This window comes from Mustelus asterias, chromosome 18, assembly GCF_964213995.1.
Source record: "Mustelus asterias chromosome 18, sMusAst1.hap1.1, whole genome shotgun sequence".
NCBI classification, from domain to species: Eukaryota; Metazoa; Chordata; class Chondrichthyes; order Carcharhiniformes; family Triakidae; genus Mustelus; species Mustelus asterias.
This window is the reverse complement of record NC_135818.1, coordinates 87,852,081-87,877,983: the sequence shown is the minus strand read 5'-3', so window position 1 is coordinate 87,877,983 and position 25,903 is coordinate 87,852,081. Positions and strand designations below refer to the sequence as shown.

The window sequence follows — 25,903 nt, the reverse complement described above, 5'->3', positions numbered from 1 at the left end:
TGATTGCCCCTTTGGTTCCTGATGGGCCCTACTCTTTCCCTGGTTATCCTCTTCCCATTGATATACTTATAGAATAACTTGGGATTTTCCCTACTTTTGCCAGCCAGAACTTTCTCATATCCCCTATTTATTCTCCTAATTGTTTTCTTAAGCTCCATCCTGCACTTTCTGTACTTCACTAATACCTCCTCTGATTTGCTCCCCTTGTACCTGCTAAAAACCTCTCTCTTCCTCCTTATCGTATCCTGAATATCTCTGGTCATCCATGGTTCCCTGAGCTTGTTACTCCTTCCTATCAGCTAGAGGGACTATGTTGGGCCTGTACGCTCCCTATTTCCTTTTTGAATGCCCCCCACTACCCTTCTGTCGATTTCCCCATTAGTACCTGTTTCCAGTCTACCTTGGCCAGGTCCTGCCTTATTTTATTAAAATCCACTCTCCCCCAATCCAAAACATTTTTTTTGCAACTTGTCTATTTCCTTGCCCATAACAAGCTTAAATTGTACCGTGTTGTGATCACTATCACTAAAATGCTCCACCATCACCACCTCAACCACCTGTCCAGCTTCATTCCCCGGAATTAGTCCAGCACTGCGCCGTCCCTTGTTGGACCCTCCACATATTGACTTAAAAGTTTCTTCTGTACATATTTCAAGAAATCCATTTTGTCCAAGCCCTTAACACAATGTCTATCCCAGTTAATGTTGGGAAACTTGAGATCACCGAATATAGTAACCCTATTGTTACTGTGGCAAAGCTGGCACAGAAATGTACATTCTAGTAGCACAGTGGTTAGCACTGCTGCTTCACAGCTCCAGGGACCTGGGTTCGATTCCCGGCTCGGGTCACTGTCTGTGTGGAGTTTGCACATTCTCCCCGTGTCTGCGTGGGTTTCCTCCGGGTGCTCCGGTTTCCTCCCACAGTCCAAAGATGTGCGGGTTAGGTTGATTGGCCAGCTAAAATTGCCCCTTAGTGTCCTGAGATGCGTAGGTTAGAGGGGAAATTAGTGAGGAAAATATGTAGGGATATGGGGTTAGGGCCTGGGTGGGATTGTGGTCGGTGCAGACTCGATGGGCCGAATGGCCTCTTTCTGCACTGTAAGGTTTCTATGATTTCTTCTATGATTTCTAGTCTTGTCTCTCTTTCTATTTTTCTCTGCACTTAATGAGGGGCTTTTGAGGTATCTTGCTGTTGATGCTGAGCTAAGTAGAAGTGGTTGTTATATACTAAAGATACGATGTGTTGAGAAATGACTAGCTCTGTCAACTTTTCTCTAATCCCCCCCACCCCCCCCCCTTCACTTTTTTCTTCCTCTTTTCCCAAGATGCATCAATTGGAACCTTTGCCCGAAATAACATTGCAATATCTGTAGTGGTTCAAGAAGGCTTACCACCACCCCATTGTGGGTGGGTGTTCATTGCGACCTTGTAGTGTCACCACCCTCCCCACTATCGAGAACCCATCCTGGATTGTATGACAGTGATACAGGATGTAAAGTCAGTGTAGTTTCAGTATGAAAGCTTAGTGGCTGTCCAAGAGTTAACAATTAATCCGTTAAGTGCATTGAATTTAGTCGATATAGATGAAGAAATGAGTTTAGGGTTTTCAGCTGCTGCATTAAAGTTTCTTTTGGTCGAGGTCCTTTAGAATAGATTGAACTGTACAACATGTCATTTAGTTCAGTTTGTACATTATTGGAAATGTAACATTGCTGCAGAGACTTCCATTCCGTCCACTATCCTTAATCAAAACAATCATTTTGTGCTAGTAATCCTCAACAGATTACATGGCAGTAATCTTGCAGCAATTGCCCCACAGATGTGATACTCATGCAGTGAAGCTATCGCAAACCAATTTATTTATGGAAAAAAAACTTGTCATCCGATAGATCCTCATTCATTTCTATGTAAATGTTACTGTGGTTGGCTCTCTGTTGAGCTTTTTTTCTCTTGTTCCTCCAACATTTTGAATATGCCATTTCAAACATTCTTCCTCTCTACCCTTACTCCCATAACTTTTGGTACTTGTTGAACATTTCCTACTTCTACTCTTTTTCCCCCAAGGCCACAAACTGGGGAATACCTCCCGTCCCACATTTGTTCTTAAGTCTGTTAAATGCTTAAACTCAACATTGCTGACGCACCACTTTCTGATTTATCCTGTTCTCTCTCCAGCTGTTAACCTGGTGGTGTCCCACACTCTAAGGCAAGCCTCGAAAAAAAGCTACTCCCTCCACAGTATTAACGTACCTCCTGTTTTGATGCTAAGTCATTAGCCAATGGCACAAGGCCAAGGGGACGTGGATTTAAAGGTCTTGGGGCAAGAGATGGTGGGGGGAAGACGAGGCGAGGAAGAACGTTTTTACACAGTGAGTTGTAATGTCCTGGGACTCGCTGCCCACAAGGGTGGTGGAAGTAGGTTAATCAATGGTTTCGTAAGAAAACTGGATGGACACTTGAGGGAAATAAATGTGCAAGGCTACAGAAATGGAACCCACTTGATTGCTCCTCACACAGCTGGGATAAACTCAATGGGTGGAATGGCCTACTGTGCTGCAATGATTCTCTGGCCAGGACCAAGCAGAAACCCACCTCCATGTGTTTCTCTATGTTATGTTTGAACCGTGACTCATTTAGAGGTTTCTGGACCCCAAGGGTAGTTGTATGGACATAACATCCAGAAGAAAACTGATCAGTAGGGGTAACATTGCCAGAAATTTAACATCGAGGATTATCTTTTTTTCTTCTCGTGGAAGCTTTGTACAGGCACTGGCTTCCATTTAAAATCTCTCACACATTTCCATTCTCCATATGGGAACGTTTGTGAACTATGCACAGCCAATTCCAATTCTTCATTCGCCCTATTTGCTTTCCAGGAACCCAACATCCTTGTACAGCCTCCAGCAAGGGACATTTAGTGTGTCTATGCCTTAGAATATTGAGGCTACCTTTAGTGTTCTGGGGCTGAGAGCAGCTAATGTAACACAAGACCTGGGACCTTCCTGCTCTTTTGGGCTGACAGGCAGTACTGGGGTCATTGGGAGGTCCAGTCGAATCTGCTTTTAGTTAGGATTCAGAAAGTAATGAGGAAATTGCAATGATCAGCACAAAGCCACACTTGGGTGAATGTTCAATGACCTGTCCTATTAATCCCAACACAATTAACCCTGAAATAAAATTACTGCTTTCAACACACAGCAGGCCCATCAGCAGCAGATGAACCCGTGCTTAATTGAGGGGCACAGCAACAATGGAAAAATTATTGGATCATCCCATCCATTAAACTGTGAAACCTCAACACGACCCTCCCACCCGTCATACCGGGAACCTCTGGGCAAGGGAAGAGAGTGAAGAAGACAGGAAAATTGCAGCTAACATCAAGAACTTCAGTGAAGCCCTTTCCCAACTTCCTATGGTTATCAAGCAAGCTCTAGGAGACTATGGCTTTTTTAAAATGCTACTTATTTTGCGGGATGAGTGTTGCTGACAAGGGCCTATAGGTACTTTTTTTTACCAGTTCCTGGTCATCAATCTGCCTATCCAGTGTTGCATCTAAACCTGTGATTTCTACCCCTATAGAACAAGGGCAGCATGGGAACTCTCCTCCAATTCACTCACCATCCTGACTTGGAACTATATCGCCGTTCCTTCACTGTAGTTGGGTCAAAATCCTGGAACCTAATGGTACAGTGGGAGTACCTACACCACACGAACCGGAGCTGTTCAAGAAACTGACTCACCACCACCTTCTTGAGGGCAGTTAGGAGTGGACAATAAATGCTGGCCTCCCCAGTGACACCCACGCCAGAGAATGGATAAAAATACTAGCCACCTTTAGAGAAGCCTTTTCCGGCTGCTTGTCTCCCAACCTTTCCTGGAGGGATTGATTCTTACTTGGGTTTGAAGTCAGTAACCTTCCCAAGTAATCATTTCATGTGTGCTGTTTATTATAGAGGAAATCACAGCATTGTCCAACATTAGCTTCCAGCAGGTGTCCCGGTTAGTGATCGGGAATTAACTCTTTGATTATCGGTGGATGTGAAATTAGGGCTGGTTTTTAGAAATGGGGCTGATCTGCTGACCAGCTTTTGATGCCTAACCGGTAAGTTTAAAATATACCCAAGGTCTGCGAGAAGCAGCAAAAACATTTGTTGTTAAAAAAGAAAGGAGAGAACTTGCATTTACAGTGCACCCTTCACAAATTTAGAATGTCTCAAAGCACTTCATAGCAACATTTGAAGAGAAGACATTGTTGTTAAATAGGAAACATGGCAGCTAATTTGTGCACAGCAAGATAGCGCTCAGTGGTGGCACAGTGGTTAGCACTGCTGCCTCACAGCGTCAGGGACCCGGGTTCGATTCCCAGCTTGGGTCACTGTTGGTGTGGAGTTTGCACATTCTCCCCATGTGTATGCTCCAGTTTCCTTCCACAGTCTGAAAAATGTGCTGGTTAGAACAAAGAGCGAAGAAAATTACAGCACAAGAACAGGCCCTTTGGCCCTCCAAGCCTGTACCAACCATGCTGCCAGACTGAACTAAAACCCCCCTACCTTTCCAGGAACCATATCCCTCTGTTCCCTTCCTATTCATGTATTTGTCAAGACACCCCTTAAAAGTCACTATCATATCTGCTTCCACTACCGCTCCCGGCAGCGAGTTCCAGGAGCCCACCACCCTCTGTGTAAAAACACTTGCCTCGTACATCTCCTAAAGAACAAGGAAAAAGGTGCATTGGCCATGCTAAATTCTCCCTCAGTGTACCTGAACAGGTGCCGGAGTGTGGCGACTAGGGGATTTTCACAATAACTTCATTGCAGTGTTAATGTAAGCCTACATGTGACACTAATAAACTTTAAATGAACAGCTTAATGATGCTGTTTGAGGGGTGCATATTGGCCAGTACTCGGGGGAGAACCTCCTTGCTTTTTTTCCAATAGGAACCATGGCATCTTTAACATCCAGGCTCAGGTTTCATGTGTCATCTGCAAACTAGCAGCTTCCACATGGCAGCAGTCCCTCAGTACCACGCTGTAAGTGTCGACCTACATTATGTGCTTGTGTCCTTAGAGTGGTACTTGAACCCACAACTCTCTGACTCAGATGGGAATGCTACCCACAAGCATGCCACCCATTTTAATTGATTGGTTGCTGCCTTATGTTTGTCAGCAGCAGTGCAGGCAGTTCACATAACAGTCCAACCAGGTCTGATTTCCTACCAGTAAGTGGGTGAGGGGGAAAAGTTGTTAAAGATTTAAATGGTTGGTTTATTCTGGTTTATCCTACTTGAACGAAAGCCCAACTCAGTTTTGTGGCCTCTTTCTCTTGAAATTCTCCAGTGGGTTTTGAAGTTTTAAGATTTGGACTATTTTAAGCTTGATGAAGCATGTTATCACTGCTTGGAATCCTGGTGATTGTGGTTATGGAGCTTGAACAAATGGAAGCCATTAGGTTAATCTCATCAGCGAATCCTCTGTTTTAAATAAGGAGCTACAGTGGAAAGTGTGATCTGGGTCCTGCCATCTTGCTGGTGCCGCAGTTCTGTTGCTCCCTGGCTTGCAGGTGCTTACTTTAATTTGGATTCCAGGACACCACTTCTTGCTGTTTACACTGCAAAACCCAGCTCCCTTCACGCTGGCTCAGAACCATCGATTCATTGATTGCAAAGGTCTTTACCTCTCCTGCTGGGATAAGGAGCTGGATTTAGTACTGTGAATGGGAGAATCTAAATTAAAACAAACTCCAGCATAAAATCAGATCTGCTGGGGCAGAAAGGCAAGGAAATAATGGGCAGTTAGATTCTCTCATCCCCTCGGTACTCTTGGCAGATTTTACAGTAGCGCCGATAATGTAAACTGCATTCTTATGCCTATTTTTCTCCCTTTCCACTATTAACTCCTCTTGCACTGTTCCAAAGGCAAGGACTACTCTTCAGTACCCCTTGTCCATTTGCCTCAGTTGATGCCACATATTCTCTTCTGAGTCAGGAGGTGATGGTTTCAAGTCCCGATCTACAGATTGAGCACATGTTCTGGGCTGACTCTCCGGTGCTGTAATGAAGGAGTGCTACGCTGTTGGGAGGTGCCATCTTTCAATGATACTTGAATTTGACACCGCAGTGATCTGTTGGGGAATGTGTAAAAGATCCCACCGTGCTATTCACAGGACAACAGGGAGTTTTCGGTGCTCCAGCCAGCACTTGCCCCCTCAACCAGTTACTACCCATGAGTTACCAAGTCAGTCATCTCCATACAAAATGAATGTAGGTAATTTCTTGATCGTGACAGGCTCCAGGCTGTTGTAAAAGCGTAATGTGCTATACCCCTGCAAACTCTTCACTCACTCGGTTTCATTCTTTTTTTCTTGGCATGTTAACAAATCTTTTTTCTGATGCAGACTGGCACATTACATCGAACAGTAAATTCTGTGCTTTAAACATATTGTGTATTAAAAGCTCCTCAAGTGAGTTGAACCATCTGGTGCTGGCTGTTAACAGCCCACTGCACAGGTGTGGCCGCTCAGTTGTGCTGGGATGAGAAAAGTATGCTCTCCTGTCTAATGAAGAATCGTCTGCTTTCTGGGGAAACTAAAGGCTTCAGTTCTTGTGCTGTGACATGAAAAGCACCTCAGGAATTATCAAAGAGATTTCAAGTTGGCAAAGCTTCTGAAAAGCAGTTTTTCAAGGGAATCTGCAAGTCTTTTTATATTACCCCACTCGTTTTTAAATGTATAGAGTTTTTTGAAGTATCTGCTGAAAAAAATCTGTCAGTGGGATTGTGGTGCCTTCACATCCACTCAAGAAAGAAGTAATTAATGATACTTGTACATTTCTGTAAATGTGGCATAAAGCCAAACATTTTCCAACCCCTACTCCCCACTCCCTCTCTTCCTGAAAGCATTAACTTCTTGCAGCGCTTTTCTTTGCTTCCATAGGCACCCTGTTGTCCCTCAGTTATTCCCCATGAGCCGAATGAAAGAAAGGAAAACATCCATGCATTTCTGTACTACATTTGACCATTTCAGGAAACACAAAGTGACTCATAGCTAATGAAGTACTTTGGGAAGTGTGTTCACTCCTGTAGTTTTTCTGCTCAGCCTTGCCTGCCACAGGGGGGGTTTACCATCGACTGTGGTGGAATTCGAGCGTGAAACCCCGGAGCATTGCCCCAGGTTTGCGGATTACCAGTTCAATGACCTATACACCAGGCCACAAGAGGAACAGCTTTAAATGACTTTGACACTTTTTCGGCCTGGTCTCGAACCAGGACCTTTCAGGTGTTAGGCAAATGTGATGACCACTACACTACAGATTTAGGTGCCAAGTACTGGCCAGCTATTCAACCACGGCAGCTGAACCTGATTCTGTTCTTGTCCACCAACTCCAACAAGATAGCAATTTGGAGCAGGAACCTGGGGCTGGATGTTTTTCCTCCTCTCTCCCTTGCCCTTCCCTTCCCTCCCTCTTTCAGGGAAATTGAGGGCCAAGTTCCAGGCTTCTGTTCCTGCCTTTCAAGAGTATTATTGAAATAGCAGCCCTTAAAATAGGCAGGGCTACTATTCTTTGACCAATGAGTTCTGCTGAAAGTGCTCATCAGTGGATATCCAGTATAAACAAGTTGTGATGCCACTGCGGTCAAATATCCTGGCATCATTCTGTGCTGAGTTGATGTGCAAGTGCTGACCGTGTAGGTGAGTTCAGAAGGAGCATTGAGCAGCCGTTACCTGTCCCCCAGCAAAGAGTCACATCTTCAGTAGGAGAGAGGGAGGAAACGTGATGGAATTGCAGTGCTGCTTCTGGTTTGCTCTGTGATTCACCACCGTATTTCAGAGTAAACATAGCACAGAGTGGCTCTTGTTCCTCACAAAGGCAAGTACAGAGCACCCCTGTTCAACATAGAACTGATTTATCTGCAATCTGTGTCGATTTGTCCCGAGTGTAGGAGTCGATGCTGGGTGAAGGACAGCGCAGGAACAAAAGCCTGTTTTCATTCAGAAACAGCAAGGAGTTATGTTTACAGTGATGGAGCTGTACAGGACTGTTTCAGAGACTCCGTCTGTGAAGTTTGCTTTCCGGATTTTCAAAATGTGACCTGTTTTAACGTGTGTCACTCTTAAAATAGTGTGCCACAAAGATTCACTTGAGTGGAAAAGTAAATATACAAAGAAAGACTTGGAAAATTGGGACAGTTTTTAGATGGAACAACATTGATTACAGGGCAATAAGACAGAAGTGCTTAAAGTTATGGAGAAGGTAGATAAATAGACTCGTCAATAGTTATGGAGGACCTCATATGGAATACGCTGACAAGATTGTCAGAAAATTAGAACAGGAAACTTCAGAGACTTGAGGATAAAGAATTCAGTTTCAGGTAGAAAGTGTCAACATTCAAGGACTGGGGGATGAAGGGATATAAAGTTAAAGTTTATTTATTAGTGTCACAAGTAAGGCTTACATTAACACTGCAATGAAGTTACTGTGAAATTCCCCTAGTCGCCACAGTCCGGCGCGTGTTCGGGTCAATGCATCTAACCAGCACGTCTTTCAGACTGTGGGAGGAAACCGGAGCACCCGGAGGAAACCCATGTAGACACGGAGAACGTGCAGACTCCACACAGACAGTGACCCAAGCCAGAAATCGAACCCGGGTCCCTGGCGCTGTGAGGCAGCAGTGCTAGCCACTGTGCCACCGTGCCATCCCATGGGAGTAGGGTGGCTAAATTTGACATAGACTATTGGATACATGTGTGCATGGACCAGTTGGCCTGGAACAGCCTTTTTCTGTGTTAAAGTAAATAGACTGCTCCATGTGCTTGGATATGTTTGCTGGCAGCACCACTTTCTGATCCTAAATATCACTCTTCAGTCAGCATTGACAGCTCAGATGTATGCCTTTATCTACACTAATAAACAAAGCTGTCTTTCTAGACCATTGATTGTAATGTTTTTGTTGAAAGGAGAATAGGTGTTTGAATTGTCTGGGTGTCTCTGGCTCTCTCTCCATTTTGGTCTCATTGTGTTGTCGCTGGACTGTGTCTTTCTTTACATCTTCCTTGACTAAATCCTCAAGACATGTTGTTGGATCTCAGTGACTTGTTGCAGGTATGTACAACGCACCGTCTGAAAACAGCTTACTTGTCCTGATTTTTTCTTTATTAAATCTTTGGCACCTGTCGACACTTCCTGACAATGTCAACTTCACATTTTTTTTGTTAAATTAAATTTGGACAAAAATAACTTGACAGTGGGTGAGGAACAGATAATGTATGACAGCTTTTTTTTAACAATATACTCTCCTTGACATGTCTCTTTGTTGCAATGTGCCCCAAACCATGAATGGTTTCCACAGGAAACTGTTGTTCTCCCGCCTCCTCTTCCTCCAGTGTTCTATTCTCCTGGAATGCTGGGGGTCACTAACTCAAGCTAGTAGTCACTAAAGAGATGATTTCAGATGAAAGAAGACCATTTGGATCATCTGTATGCAAACAACTCTACAGTTTCAAAATGTAAAATCCAATTCTATCTTAAGCACTGTTAGAGATTTTTGCCTCGGGCAACCGTATCCAGGTGATCCATGGTTACAGTCACAATAACCTCCTGCTTGACACCTGGTTATGTTTTACTAGTTTATTTGTTTCAGCCTGTATTTCCCATAGTTTAAGATTCTGAGGGCTATTGACAGAGTGGATGTGAGGAGAATGTTTCCCCTTGTGGGAGAATCCAGAACTAGTGGTCATGTTTAAAAATAAAGATAGATGAGGAGAAACTTGTTCCCTTGGACATTTGTGAGTCTTCGAAACTCTCCTTCAAAAGGTGGTGCCAGCAGAGATTTTGAATATTTTTAAGGCAGAGATAGATTCTTTGATGAGTAAGGGGGTGAAAGGTTATCAAGAGTAGGCAGGAATGTAGGGTTGAGGTTACAATTAGATCAGCCATGATCTTATTGAATAGCGGAGCAGGATCGAGGGGCTGAATGGCCTACTCCTGCTCCTAACTCATATGTTCATAGGCTTATTCTTGCAACTCAGTTTGCTATCAGTGTGGAATACAATTAGATGAAAAGGATTAAATTACGAGGCCAACCCTGTTGAGACAAGACTTGTATTCCCTTGAATATGAGGGACCATGAGATGATCTAAGGTACTTAAGATGATCAAAGGAGGTGATAGGGTCAATGGAGAGAACACTTTCCTCTGAATGGGAACCCAGAACAATGAGGCATAGGATTAAAATTAGAGTTAGACCATTCAGGGCTGATGCCAGGACGTATTACTTTGCATGAAGGTTAGTGAACATCTGGAATATTCATCCCCAAAAGCTGTTGAGGCAGGAATTGGGAAAGAGGGTAGAGGGTCAATTGGAAATTTCTAAATTGAGATTGATGTAATTTTGTTAGGCAATGGTATTAAGTATAATTGAATTAAAGTGGGTAAATAGAATTGAGGTACAGATCAGCCAGGATCTAATTGAATTGGAGAACAGATACAAGGGGCTGAATGGCCTCCTCCTATTCCTTAAAAGGCAAATCGCAAAAATTACTTCCAGTGAAACTTGTCGAATACATTTATACTGTGGAAGTTGGCCAAGGGCAGCTGTAAAGCTCTTCCATCACCATAGTCTGGACACGCAGTATTCGGGAGACTGATGGTAGTGAGAAACGTGAGGCTGCATGGCTTAAAACAGAAAATGTGGGAAACAGCGGCAAAACGGAGAGAAAGAGTTCAGTGTTTCAGGCTGATATCCTTTCGTCCTAACTGGAAGAAGTTTGAGATAGTTTTAAACAAGTACAGAGGAAAGGAAAAGGAAGAACAGAGGGTAAAGTCTGCGATCGGCAAGTGGGAAATAGTGATTCAGTGAGAAAAGTGATGATGGTGCAAGACCAATTGGACAGGTCAAGAAACAAAAGATAAAAGTATAATACTGCAGGTGCTGGAAATCTGAAATAAAAACTAAAAACGCTGGAAATGCTCAGCGTGTGTCGAGAGAAAAACAGAATTAGTGTTTCACGCCTGTGACCTTTTCTGGTGTCTTTCCCATAACTTAACCTGTGCCCCCATATTTAGATTTGATAGCATTGCACAGAGAGGCTGCTAATTAAAATGTTGCCAAGTGACATTTGGTTGAATTTGTTTCGAGATAGGGATAGCTTTCACAGGTCAGAGTTGTGAGCCTAAGTGGAGGGTTCAGAAGACTCTTTGCCCCAGCATCAGAAACAACCGCTGCCTCGGCTTCATGTCCTGTTTATCCTGGTGATGGCACACAAGAGGGAAAGTCCATTTGTCTCAACTTGCTTTTGAAGAATGACTGCTTACAAAAGGCACTGGAGAGGTGTTTCAAAAATTTATATTCTAGGTATGGGTGTCATTGGCAAAAACAGTATTTGTAAAAAAAACCATTCCTTATTGCCCTTGAGCAGGTGGTGGTGATCTGCCAAATGGAACCTTTGCAGTCTGGTGTAGATACACCTGCTGTGCTGTTAGGAAGGGAGTTCCAGGATTTTGAGCTAGTGACAATTTGGGAATGATAAATTTCCAGGTCAGGGCGGTGTGTGACTTGGAGGGGAACTTGAAGGTGATGGTGTTCTCATGCATCTGCCATCCTTGCCTTGCTTAGTGGTAGAAATCCCAGGTTTGGAAGGTGCTGTTGAAGATGCCTGTGTTACTGCAGAAGATCTTTGCTGCAAGCTGCAGCCGGTGGTTGAGGGAGTGGATGATTAAGTCGTTACGGTGAACTTGCTGGCATTTGACATTCCAGTACTGACCCCCCCCCCCCCCCCAATGCATACGGACACTTGTGTCAACACCTTTAGCAAGGTTGCAATTTGTAATGGGTGTGAGGATTTGCCCTTTAGAGCTCTTTTTAAGTCACATTTTTGCTGATTGCTTTGCCGCAGCTAGCAACAGCTGTCAAGACTAAATTAGATTGCCATTTGTTTGCATTTTAACCTGGCCAAGCGACATTGGTAAATTCTGCCCAAATGCAGCTGGTTCTTGGTTTATTTCTGTCTTTCCAGCTGCTCGCTTGCTTTCCCCAAAGCAGGGAGATGGCTTTTCTGTTTTTATACTTTCTAATTGGCAACTGCTCAATATTGGTCAAAAAATTATGCTGCGTTATTGTGTTATACTTTCATGAGAAAATATTCCATGCATGTCCTGTGGTTTGATCAGATAATGTATTTTTGTACTGTTACATGGAAACATAGAAACTTGAAACAGGAGTAGGCCAATCGGCCCTTCGATTCTGCTCTGCCATTCATCTTGATCATCGCTGACCATTGAATTCAAGATCCTGATCCCCCCCCCATCCCATATCTCTTGATCCCTTTAGCCCCAAGAGCTATATCTAATTTCTTCTTGAAGTCAGACATTTTGGCCTCAACTACATTCTGTGGTAGTGAATTCCACACATTCACCACCCTCTGGGTTAAGAAATTTCTCCTCACTTCGGTTCTAAAAGGTTTACCCCTTATCCTCAAACTATGACGCCTAGTTCTGGATTCCCCCACCATCGGGAACATTATTTCTGAATCTACCCTGTTAGAATTTTATAAGTTTCTATGGGATCCCCCTCACTCTTTAAACTCCAGTGAATATAATGCTAACCAATTTAGACTCTCCTCATATGACAGACCTGCCATCCCAGGAATCAGCCTGGTAAATCTTCTCTGTACGTCTCTGTAGCAAAGACATCCTTCTTCAGATAAGGACACCAAAACTGCACACAATACTCCAGACGTGGCCTCACCAATGCCCTGTACAATTGCAGCAAAACATCCCTATCCCTACACTTAAATCCCCTCGCTATGAAGACCAACATACCATTTGCTGCTTACTTTCTGCAACTGATGCCGGAGGCTTCCAAGATCTTGCTGAGTATCCACCCATCTCAATTTACACCCATCCAAGTAATAATCTCTTCCTCTTATTGCTATCAAAGTGGATAACCTCACATTTATCCACATTATACTGCATCTGCCATGCAGATACTCACACACTCAGCCTGTCCAAATCACACTGAAGCATCTCTGCATCATCCTCACAGCTCACCCTCCCACCCAACTTTGCATCATTTGCAAATTTGGAGATAATACATTTAGTTCCCTCTTCCAAATCATTAATATATAATGTGAACAGTTCGGGTCCTAGCACAGATCACTGTGGAACCCCACTGGTCACTGACTGCCAATCAGAAAAGGACTTGTTTATGCCAACTCTTTGCTTCCTATCTGCTAACCAGCTTTCTATCCATCTCAAGACATTACCTGCAATCTCATGTGCTTTGACTTTACATAGTAGTCTGTTATGTGAGACCTTGTTGGAAGCCTTCTGAAAGTCTGAATAAACCAAATCCACTGGTTTTCCTCAGTCAACTCTACTAGTTATGTCCTCAAAAAATTCCAATAGATTCATCAAGCATGATTTCCCTTTTGTAAATCCATGCTGACTTTGTCTGATTATACCGCTGCCTTCCAAATGAAATTCTTGATAATAGACTCTAGCAACTCCCTCAATACCGAAGTTAGGCTCACTGGTCCATAGTTCCCTGTTTTCTCTCTACCTCCCTTTTTGAATAGCGGGCTTACATTAGCTACCCTCCAATCTGTAGGAACTATTCCCGAGTCCAAAGAATTTTGGAAAGTAACCACCAATGGATTTACTATTTCCAGAGCAACTTCCTTAAGTACTCTGGGATGAAGATTATCAGGATCGAGAGATTTATCCACCTTCAATCCCATCAATTTCCCCAAAACCATTTCTCTACTCGTGCTGATTTCCTTCAGCTCCTCACTAAAATATGTTTCTCTCAGCACTTCTGGCACATTATTCATGTTTTCCTTTGAAGACAGAAGCAAAGTGCAAATTTAATTCCTCAGCCATTTCTTTATTCTGTGTTATAAATTCTCCTGTTTCTGACTGTAAATCGTCTACATTTGTTTTTATCAATCTTTTTCTCTTTACATATCTATAGAAACTTTTACAGTCAGTTTTTATGTTCCCTGCTAGCTTACTTTCATACTATATTTTCCCCTTTTTAATCAATCCTTTGGACCTCCTTTGCTGAATTTTAAACTGCTCCCGTCCTCAGGTCTACTGCTTTTTCTTGCCAATTTGTATGTTTCTTCCTTGAATCTGATACTATCTCTAATTTCGCTTGTAAGACATGGTTTGGCCAGAATTCCCTTACCATGCTTGCGCCAAACAGGAATAAACAGCTTCTGGAGTTCACCTATTCATTCTTCAAATGCCGGCCATTGCCTGTCCACTGTCTTTCCTTTCAGCAATGTTTCCCAGTCCATCATGGCCAATTCGTGCCTCATACCATCATAGTATCCTTTATTGAGATTCAGGACCCTGGTCTCAGAATCAACTACATCATTAACCACCTTGATAAAGAATTCTACCATATTATGGTCACTCGTCCCCAAGGGTTTCTCACAATTAGATTGCCAACTAATCTTTTCTCATTGCACAACACCCAGATGACCTGTTTCCTTGTTGGTTCCTCAATGTATTGCTCCAGAAAACCATCCCATATGCACTCCAGAAATTCCTCCTCTGTTGTACTGTGACTAATTTGACTCTCCCAATCTATAAGCAGATTAAAGTCACCTCTAATCACAGATGTTCCTTTAAGACTTGCAATTCTGATTTCCTGTCTAATGCTTTTCCCACATTACTATAGTTTGGTGGTCTGTATACCATCCCACCAATGGTTTTGCCCTTTGTTGTTTCTTAACTCGACCCTTACAGATTCCACATCATCTATGCTAATATCTTTACTCAATATCATCTTTAATCAACAATGCAACTCCACCACCTTTTCCTTTCCATCTGTCCTTCCTAAACACTGAATAGCCCTCAATGTTTAGTTCCCATCCTTGCTCACCTTGGAGCCACGTCTCCGTAGTGCCAACTATATCATACCCCTTTACATCTATCTATGCAACTAATTCATCCATTTTGTATCGAATGTTCCGAGCATTCAGGTACAAAACCTTAAGGTGAGCACTTTTAACATTTCTTTTCCCTTTCCTACTATTTTTTTACTCGGTCCTTATCTGATTCTGGCCCTTGATTTCTCTGCCTATCACTTTCCTTATTCTCCTTACTGTCCTTTCCAGGTTGTACAGGTCCTACCTCTCCCAGAGTCGGTCCCAAAGCCCTCGGAATCTGAAACCCTCCCCCTCACACCATCTTTTCAGCCAGGTATTCATCCTATGTATCCTGTGGTTTCTACTCTGACTAGTATGTGGCACAGGTAGTAATCCTGAGATCACTACCTTTGAGGTCCTACTTTCAGTTTGCTTCCTAGCTCCCTATATTCTGTTTTTCAGACCTCATCCCTTTTTTTACCTATGCCGTTTGTACCAACGTGTACTACGACCACTGGCTGTTTGCCCTCCCCTTTCAGAATGTCCTACAGCCGCTCTGAGACGTCCTTGACCCTAGCACCAGGAGGCAACAGACCATTCTGGAGTCTCATTTGCAGCCATACAAATGCCTATCTATTCCCCTACTGTTGTTTGAAGAATAAATGCTGGTCAGGGCTCTGAGGAGAACACTTTGAAACTTTGTCATGGGATCTTTTGTGTTCACCAAGAGGATGCTTCACCTGAAAAATGGTACCTCTTTTCTCCAAAGGTGCTCACTCTTTCAGGGGTATAGTTTCACTGGAGCCAGCCAAGAACCCTTACCTTGGGTGTCACCTGTGCCTCAGTGTGTGTATGTTCCAGTCTCACTCAAGAGACGTAGTTATAGACATCTACAGCACAAAGGTCCTTTAACCCGTTGAGTCTGCGCCGTCAAAGACAAACCACCCAACTATTTGAATCCCATTTTTCAGCACTTGGTCCATAGCCTTGTATGCCTTGGTATTGCAAGTGCACATTAGAATACTTCTTAAGTGTAATGAGGGTCTCTGCCTCCACTGCCCTTTCAGGCAGTGAGTTCCAGACTCCCACCACCCTCTGAGTAAACAAGTCTTCATTCATGTCCCTTCTCAACCTCCTGCCCCTTACCTTAAGCCTATGCTCCCTTGTCATTGAACCTCCATAAAGTGGAAAGGTTTCTTCCTAGCCATGCCCCTCATAATTTTACACATCTCAATCATGCCCACCCCCACCCAGTCTCCTCTGCTCCGAGAAAAACAACCCCAGCCTATCCAATCTCTCTCCATAACGAAAACTCTCCAGCTCGGGCAACATCCTGGTAAATCTCCTCTGCACCCTTTCCTATGCTATCATATCCCTCCTATAATATGGATTCCAGAACTGCACACAATAATCTAGCCATTGATTGACCCAACTGACCAGTCTGTCTGTATCCTTCTGTAATCAAAGTCTATCCTCCGCGTTGTTTACCACCCTACCAATTTTTATATCATCCACAAACTAATTGATCAACCCTCCTACATTCAAGTCTAAATCATTTGTATAGACCACAAACAGCAAGGGCCCCAAAACTGACCCCTGTGGGAACCCACTGGGCACAGGCTTCCAGTCAGATAAACACCCCTTGACCATCACCTTCTGCTTCCTACCACTCGGCCAATTCTGGACCCAATTTACCAAATTTCCTTGGATCCCGTGGGCTCTTACCTTGTGGTCCCGTGTGGGACCTTACCAAAAGCCTTGCTGAAGTCCGGGAAGAATACCTCAAATACATTGCCCTCATCCACACACTTGGCCACCTCTTCAAAAAATTCAGTCAAGTTGGTCAGACATGACCTTCCCTTAAAAAAAATCATGCTGACTGTTTTTGATTAATCCCTACCCCTCCAAATGCAGATTAATTCTGTTTCTCAGATTTGCTTTCAATAGCTTCCGCACCACTGAGGTTAGACTCACCGGCCTATAGTTTCCTGGTTTATCCATTCTTCCTTTCTTGAATAATGGTACCAAAATGACTTTCCTCCATTCCTCTGGCAACTCTCCCGTGCAGTAAGAAGTCTCACAACACCAGGTTAAAGTCCAACAGGTTTATTTGTCAGCACAAGCTTGCGGGGCCTCTCACCCGAAGAAGGAGCCTGAGACTCCGAAAGCTTGTGTTGCCAAATAAACCTGTTGGACTTTAACCTGGTGCTGTGAGACTTCTTACTGTGCCCACCCCAGTCCTACGCCGGCATCTCCACATCATCTCTCTTGTGGCCAGAGGGGAATTGCCTGAGATACATTTCATCCGGCCTCTAATCCAAGCTCACACTTCAGGTCAGGACTGAGGGAATGTTGCACTGTCACATTTACTATCTTTCAAGTGAGGTTTCCTCTCAGGTGGACTTGCCTTATCAGGTAACTGATTCCATCATGCCCTTTTGAAAACGAGTTCCCCCTGGTGTCCTGACCATCATCTTGTCATTATCTCATTGTTCCTTTATTAACATTGCCCTTCAGCCCATTGCGCCTGTTCTAGTGCTGTCTTCTCAACATGTGCTGTCCACTGTAATCCATTTCTTTATCCTTTCCTTGCATTCCTTGTTTTTGTGTTGATACAGTAAGAGTTTTAACAACACCAGGTTAAAGTCCAACAGGTTTATTTGGTAGCAAATGCCATTAGCTTTCAGAGTGCTGCTTTTTGGCAGCGCTCCGAAAGCTAGTGGCATTTTCTACCAAATAAACCTGTTGGACTTTAACCTGGTGTTGTTAAAACTCTTACTGTGTTTACCCCAGTCCAACGCCGGCATCTTCACATTGTGTTGATAGCCAGTCTTGAATGCAGTTCAGTTTCCTCCAGCTGAATATTGGGAAGACTGGAGCCATTATCTTCCTCCCACAACACAAGCTTTGTACACAAACCACTGCTTCCATTCGCCTCCCTGTGCACTGTTTCAGCATGAACCTGACTGACTGTCTGCAGTCTTTGCATCTTCTTCAACCTCAAGCTGAACTTTCAACTCTGTGTGTGCTGTCTGTTCACCAACTTTCACCTTTGTAACATTGCCTGTATCCACCCTGACTTGGTCCACCTGCAGCTAAAAATTCTTACCTTGGCCTTTGCCACCTCCACAATCTATTGATGGAATCCATACTCGGTGCTCTGTATAATTCAGTTTATAAAGCTACTACATGTATCTTGATGCACTCACCCATCACTCCTGTTCTTGCTGACCGAGATGTGGTTCTAGGTCCCCCAGTGTCTTCAGTTTAAAATTCTCATCCTCGTGTTTAAATCCTTCCATGTTCTTGCCTTCCCCCCATTTCTCCAGCTGACCTCCTCCACCTCCTACAATGCCCCCCCAACTCATCCATTCCCAGCCTCTGACATCTTGTGTATTCCCCTCGCCCTTCACCCCAACATTGATGACCATAATTCCAGCCATCCAGGCCCCTCTCTTCCCCCTGCCTCTGTGAGGCAGCATGGGGCATTTTTCTTCTTTAAAAGTGCTGCTAAATGCAAGTTATTTTCAAAAGTGTATCCAAGTTCCCCTTTAAACAATGTTCTAGATATCGTGAAACAAATACCCCTTTGTGTGAAAGCATTTCTTCAACTTCTCCCAGATTCTCCCCCTACTCTTTGAAAGGGTTGATGGGCCAAATGACCACGATTGTGTGAATTAATCTGGAGTCACTGCTATTTTACTGATGATTTGCCAACCAGTAGAATCCATTTTTTCAGTGTTTGTTTTTGGCCCTCTTTAACGTTCTTTGTTGTGGTGCAGAGGCCGCAGTATTTTTTTCAAAGCCTTTCTGTATTGAAGCCCTCACTCATGAGTAGAATCAGAGTCAATCTTTACTGTCCCTTTCTCCAGGGACGGCCAGGAAGACATCAAATATTCTTAAGTGTGACCTAAACAATTTCTTGTTTAAAAATTCAGCAGCGCCTGCTTGATTATTTATTTCATGGCCTTATTTAAAAACCGAATCTTCAGACGATGTTTTAAAAGTAACACTTTGTGGTACCTGAAATAGTCAGGAAACCATTTCCGATGGTGTTACTGCTGAGACTTTCCTGTTACAGAGTTAGTGTACTTGCTGCACTCAAAATGATGAGTCCAGGCACTGAGCAGTGTACAAATGCTGCTGTCGCCGATTGTTGTGTTCTTATTTTCCGCTCCATTTCATGTCCTTGCTGTGTTACATTCGATGGCTGCATGCCAAAGCTATCCTGGCTGTTTCTAAGGTAACAGACCTCAAAACTTAACCAGAACCTTTCAAGGGTAAAGAAAGTTTGGCGGGGGGGAGGGGAGATGTGGGATGTGGGAAGGAGGGGGTGAGGGGAGGTGGGAAGGAGGGGGCTGAGGGGAGGCAGGGCTGGGGAGGAGGAGGTAGAGGGGGTAGGGGGGGTGGGGGAGGTGGAGGGGGTAGGGGGGTGGGGGAGGAGGGGGTGGGGGAGGAGGGGGTAGGGGGCGTAGGGGGGGTGGGGGAGGAGGGGGTGGGGGAGGAGGGGGTGGGGGGGTGGGGGAGGAGGGGGTAGGGGGAGGTGGGGGGGTGGGGGAGGAGGGGGTAGGGGGAGGAGGGGGGAGTGGGGGGCAGGGGGGGTGAGGGAGGGTGGGGGAGGGAGGGGGTAGGGGGAGTGGGGGGAGTGGGGGGCAGGGGGGTGAGGGAGGGTGGGGGGAGGAGGGGGTGGGGGGAGTGGGGGGCTGGGGGGAGGAGGGGGCAGGGGGGGTGGGGGAGGAGCGGGCAGGGGGGGTGTGGGGAAGCGGGGGCGGGGGAGGTGGGGTTGGGGGAGGAGGGGGTGGGGGGAGGAGGGGTTGGGGGAGGAGGGGGTGGGGGGGTTGGGGGAGGAGGGGGTGGGGGGGGGTGGGGGAGGAGGGGGTGGGGGGGGTGGGGGAGGAGGGGGTGGGGGGAGGAGGGGGTGGGGGAGGAGGGGGTGGGGGGTGGGGGAGGGAGGGGGTGGGGGGAGTGGGGGAGGATGGGGTGGGGGGGGTGGGGGAGGAGGGGGGGTGGGAGGGGGTGGGGGGGGTGGGGGGGGTGGGGGGGGTGGGGGGGGTGGGAGGGGGTGGGGGGAGGGGGGGTGGTGGGGGGGGTGGGGAGGAGGGGGTGGTGGGGGGGGTGGGGGGAGGGGGGTGGGGGGGTGGGGAGGGGGTGGGGGGTGGGGGGGGGGGGGGGGGGGGTGGGGAGGGGGGGTGGGGGTGGGGGGTGTGGGGGGGGGAGGGGGGGGAGGGGGGGTGGGGGTGGTGGGGGGGGGGTGGTGGGGGGGGGGTGGGGAGGAGGGGTGGGGGGGGGGGTGGGGGGGGGGGGGGGAGTGGGGGGTGGGGGTGGGGGAGTAGGGGGTGGGGGAGTAGGGGTGAGGGGGTAGGGGGTGGGGTGAGGGGGTAGGGGGTGGGGGAGGGGGTGGGGAGGAGGGGGTAGGGGGTGGGGTTGGGGGGGGTAGGGGTGAGGGAGGTGGGAAGGAGGGGGAGGAGGGGTGGGGGGGTAGGGAGGAGTGGGGAAGGAGGGGGAGGAGGGTGGGGGGAGGAGGGGGAGGGGGCAGGGATGAGGGGGTGGTGAGGACAGGGGTAAGCGGGTGGGGGAGGAGGGGTGGGGGGAAGAGAGGGGGTGAGGGGGGAAGAGAGGGGGTGAGGGGGGAGTGGGAGGAGGAGTGGGGAGAGGAGGGGGAAGGGGGTGAGGGAGGGAGGGGTGGGAGAAGGGGGGGGGAGGAGGGCCAGATGGCAGGTGGGGGAAGAGGAGGGGAGGTGGGAGATAGGGGAAGACGGGGAGGGAGGGGTGGGTGGGAGAAGACAGGAGGAGGGGATGGGGGGAAGAGAGGGTGGAAGGAGATGGGAAGCAGTGAGTGAGGAACTGAGGTTGTGAGGGGATAGAGTGGTGAGGTGGTCGGAGACGGAATATCGGTTGTGGGGAGCGTGGGGAAGAGGCAGGGTTTCAGTTCCCAGCCTGCTGTTTGAATGGAGCTGCTGTGCGATGATGGTGACTCCACCCGGTCAGTAAGATGGTTGGAGTGACTCTGCAAAGGAAGTGATTGGGAATGACACATCACTTGACAGGCAGTGAATTGAAAGTTAAGGGTGACGGATGTCTTGCTGATCCTTATTCACTTGGACTTGATGTGACACATTCAACATGAAGTATCCCCTCTGGACTTCACTTTCCCAGGAGTTTGTTGGGGTCAGTCTTTCCTACTCCCTCTCCAAACAGATTGGGTGTTTCTTTTATTGAAGATACTTACCCTGGGATTACAGTTCCACACGCGTTAGCCTGGACCGAGTGGCCATTCTTCAGATCTGAGCCCAAACAACTGTCAGCAGGTCACTCGACTATGTGGGCCGCCACAGATGAGCCAAAGTCTTTACCCAAAGGCCTTCTCTACAGTGATGCTTCCCCCTCCCACATCCATCATACCCCAGATAAAAGCAAAACACTGCGGATGCTGGAATCTGAAACAAAAACAGAAAATGCTGGAAAATCTCAGCACGTCTGACAGCATCTGTGGAGAGAGAATAGAACCGACGTTTCGAGCCTGGGTGACCCTTTGACATCACACTCCCCTTGTTTGCATGCCTTACTGATTCTCAGTCTCGGCTCACTTATAGAGTGGTTATTTTGTTTAAAGTTTTTATTTATTAGTCACAAGTAAGGCTTACATTAACACTGCAGTGAAGTTACTGTGAAATTCCCCGAGTCGCCACACTCCTGAGCCTGTTCGGGGAGGTACTGAATGGAGTGTAAGTGGATATATAAAGTTATTATGGCACAGAATATTTGGCCCTTGGAGTCCATGCTGGCTCTGACAGTAATCAGTCCCATTCTCCCGTCCTGTCCCCCTACCATTGTAACTTAATTTCACTCAAATGTCCATCTAATTTCCTTGTGAAATCATTACCTGCCTCTGCTTCCATCACCCTCACAGGCAGCGAGTTGTAAAACATCCTCCTTCTCATTCCCCCTGTATCTCCTGCCCGAAATCCATAAATCTGTGCCCCTTCATCCCTGTACCATTAGCTAATGGGAACTGATTGTCTGTCTTATCTAAACTGGTCATAATCTTGTACCTCCAAGGGACTCATGGAACAGCAACCAGTAACCTAAGGAAAGAATGGGGGGAGGAATTTGTTGGGTGGGGTGGATGGAATGTGTTTTGTTGCAGAGGGGGTGGGGTGAGGTGTGGCGGGGGAGCAGTTAAATCTTGGGCAGAGATGATAATTTGGCCCTGAGATATTCTTTTGTAGCAACAGGTTACTTAAAATGTCTTCAAATGCTAAAAACAGCTCCAGGCTCCTTTAAAAGGAAGTTAGAGGATATATACTTTAAAGATTCAAATTTACAGCTTTTAAATGTTCTTCAACTTTCTTGCAGGTGAATGTCTACGTTTTGGGAAAAACTTTTCTTCTCCTGGCCAGAGAGCTTTGTATAAATGCTCCAGCAATAGGTCTGTAAGCAATAATTTCTTTCCTACGCTGTAGTTAATAAGTCACCATTGTATGTTTTCAGTTTACACCCAGTGAACATAGCCTGCCTTAGCTGCATCAAACCCTGTGTAGCTTTGAGGTGAACACACTCACTCTGAGCTGAGATAGACAAATGTTTGGTCTCTCGGGAATAAAGGATCTTTTTTTGATTCATTCACGGGATGTGGGCATCGCTGGCTAGGTTTATTACCCTTCCCTTGTTACCCTAGAGAAGGTGGTGGCAAGCCCCCTTCTTGAATCACTGCAGCCCATGTTGTGTAGGTACCCACAGTGCTCTTCTGAGGAACTCCTGCAGTGTTGTCCTGGGACTGAGAACCCAAATTGATTTCCGTGAGCAAGTTATTGCTGAGGTTAGTGCCACTTGATAGCGCTGTCGATGACCCCTTCCACCACTCTGCTGATGGTGGACGGTAGACTAATGGGGTGCTTACTGGTTGGGTTGGATTTGCCTTGCTTTTTGTGGACAGGGCATACCTACAAAATTTTCCACATTGCCGGGTAGACGCCAGTGATATGGCTGTACTGGAACAGCTTGGCTAGGGGAGCGGCAAGTTCCAGAGCACAAGTCTTCAGTTGTACTGCCGGAATGTTATCAGGGCCCATTGCCTTTGCAGCATCCAGTCCCTTCAGTCATTTCCTGATATCACATGGAGCGAATCAAATTGGCTGAAGATTGACACCTGTGATGCTGGGGACCTTGGGAAAAGGCCAAGCTGGATCAACTATTCAGCACTTCTGGCTGATGATGCTTCAGCCTTATCTTTTGCACTGATGTGCTGGACTCCTCCATCATTGAGGAGGGGATATTTGTGGAGTTTCCTCCTCCAGTAAGTGGTTTAATTGTCCACCACCATTCACGGCTGGATGTGGCAGGACTGCAGAGCTTAGAGCTGATCCGTTAGTCATGGGATTATTTCACTCAGTCTATCGCAGGCTGAATTCTGAGGTTTGGCACACAGTTAGTTCTGTGTTGTAGCTTCACCCGGTTAAACCCTCATTTTTTTAGATATGCCTGGATGTGGGGAGAGGGCGGGAAAGGGGCGTTGAGGCTGAAGATCATCGATGACTGTGTGGAAAGGCAGAGCAGGCTTGACGGGCCATGTGGTCTACTGTGGTCCCTTACGTGCCCATACAGAGCAGGAGTGTGGGGCTGTGGAGTGCATGATGGGTGAGAGAAAGTAATGGAGAGAAATCATTACTTAGTTATTTTTATCTTGAAAGACATTGGAAAGAAAGAAGTACTTGCATCTCGATAATGACTTTTACCATTTTGGAGCAGCAGAGTGCTTTACAACCAGTGAATACTTTGGGAATGCCGTCATTGTTGTAATAAAGGAAACACGACAGCTAATTTGTCCACAGACAGCAACATGATAATGACCGGATAATCCAGTTTTATGATATTGATGGATAAATATCAAATCAGCACACCGGGGAGAACTCCCCTGTTCTTCTTTGAAATAGTGCTTTATTTTATGTCCATTTGAGTGGCACGGCGGCACAGTGGTTAGCACTGCTGCCTCACAGTGCCAGGGACCTGGGTTCGATTCCGGCCTTTGTTGACTATCTGTGTGGAGTCTGCACGTTCTCCCCATGTCTGCGTGGGTTTTCTTCGGGTGCTCCAGTTTCCTCCCACAGTCCAAAATGTGTGTGTTAGGTGGATTAGCCAAGGTAAATGCGCAGGGTTATGTGGAAAGGGTAAAGGGGAGGACCTGAGTCGGATGCTCTTTCAGTGTAGACTCGATGGGTTGAATGGCCTCTTTCTGCAGTGTAGGGATTCTATAATTCCATGGTTGGTTCTATGGAGTGGGCAAACGGGGCCCTCATCTTAATGACCCATCCAAAAGATAACACCTCTGACAGTGCTGTACTCTCTCAGTACTGAATAGAGGTAGGTGTGCACACATGTGGAGTCTGTTCAAGGTTCTTTGTAGAGCATAAAGGCAGTCTCCTGATGGCTCAGATTTGTTAAGACATGAAGTGCTACAAGGACCCAGTTTATACTGAGTTAGTGTTTATTGGCGTGTTGCAATTGGCCTAATGCTGTAGAGCAAATTGACCCCATTTCTGCTCTCAGTTGTTTTCGAATGATCTATACTGAAAGCAAATTGCATGGACATTTGTTTTAATTATTCATCCACACGATATGGGCATTGCCAGCAAGGTCAGTATTTATTGCCCATCCTTAATTTCCCTGGGATACATCCAAAGTGATTTGCTCGGCCATTTCAGAGGAAAGAGTCAACCACATTACTGTGAATTTGGAGTCACATGTAGGTCAGACCAGTTAAAATGGCAGATTTCCTTCACTAAAGAACATTGAAGAAACAGATGGGTTTTTACAGCAGTCAGTAGCTTCATTAATGAGACAAGCTCACTAATCTAGTTTTATTTAATTTACTGCATTCAGTGGGATTTGCCGTGGTGGGATTTGAACTTGTGTCTCTGAATCATTAGACCAGGCCTCTAGATTACTCGTCCAGTAACACAAGCACTCTGCTACAGTACTCCTGTAGATTTCACTCCTTCACCCTCCTTCACCCTCCTTCACCCTCCTTCACCCTCCTTCACCCGCTTACACCCACGGTCACCAACTTACACCCTCTTTCACCCTCTTTCACCCTCTTTCACCCTCTTTCACCCTCTTTCACCCTCTTTCACCCTCCTTCACAATCGTACATCCTCTTTCACCCTCCTTCCATGATCGAATATCCTGAACAGGCTCCTTTCAAGTGGAAGAAATTAAAATCAGAGGTTAGTTACAACACCTACCTCACTTTGTGCAATTCCTAGTAGTAAGCTGGAAATGATCTAAAGGTTGAACAAGGTACAAAGGTGCAAGGTAGATTGGAGTGTGGCTTTGATTGCAGCACTCCTTTGTCCTCAGCTCTGTCTTTACATTTGATCCAACCAAACTCACAACACGATCACTCCAGCTTTATTTTTTCTCTAAAAATGCATGTTTGATGGAATTGACAACTCAACTTAGATCAAGAACCGAGTAACTGAGCCATACGAATCAGGTTATCTTGGATGCAATTGGATAAAATTCCACAGGGCCAGTACCTTAAGCCTAGATGCTGACTTTCTACAACAAAAACTTGCCTTTAACATCAAAATATCCAAGTAGGTTCACAGAAATGCAATCAGACAGAAGTGAATACAAGACAATGAAGAAGGTATTAGGAGGAATGACTAAAATATCATTTTAACAAACATCTTAAAATCTTATATAAATGACTGGTTTAATGATCGAAGGCCTGGTTCCTAAGTTTGCTGACGACACAAAGATAGGTAGGAAAGTAAGTTGGGAAGAGGACATAAGGAGGGTACAAAGGGATAATAATAGGTTAGATGTTAGTGTTTTATATGAGGGGAATTGATTACAAAAGTGGGGAGGTTATGCTTCAGTTATACACTATTGAGACCACATCTGCAGTACTGTGTACAGTATTGGTCTTATTTAAGGAAGGATGTAAATGCATTGGGAGCAGTTCAGAGATTGTTTACCAGATTAACATCTAGAATGGGCAGGTTGTCTTAAGAGGAAAGGTTGGACAGGCTGGGC

General features: G+C 45.9%; 1 protein-coding gene across 3 annotated transcripts in view; it reads left to right on the top strand.

Annotated features, from left to right (window-relative positions):
- Positions 1–25,903, top strand: part of brf1b (BRF1 general transcription factor IIIB subunit b) — a 354,849-nt gene that overhangs the window by 131,301 nt on the left and 197,645 nt on the right. For 2 of the 3 annotated variants that reach the window (XM_078234524.1, XM_078234526.1), the window contains exons 4-5: positions 9,065–9,096; positions 22,223–22,295. In XM_078234524.1, the coding sequence (XP_078090650.1) occupies positions 9,065–9,096; positions 22,223–22,295 (105 nt within the window). The remainder of the gene's footprint in view (positions 1–9,064; positions 9,097–22,222; positions 22,296–25,903) is intronic. The other variant, XM_078234525.1, reaches the window with a different exon arrangement.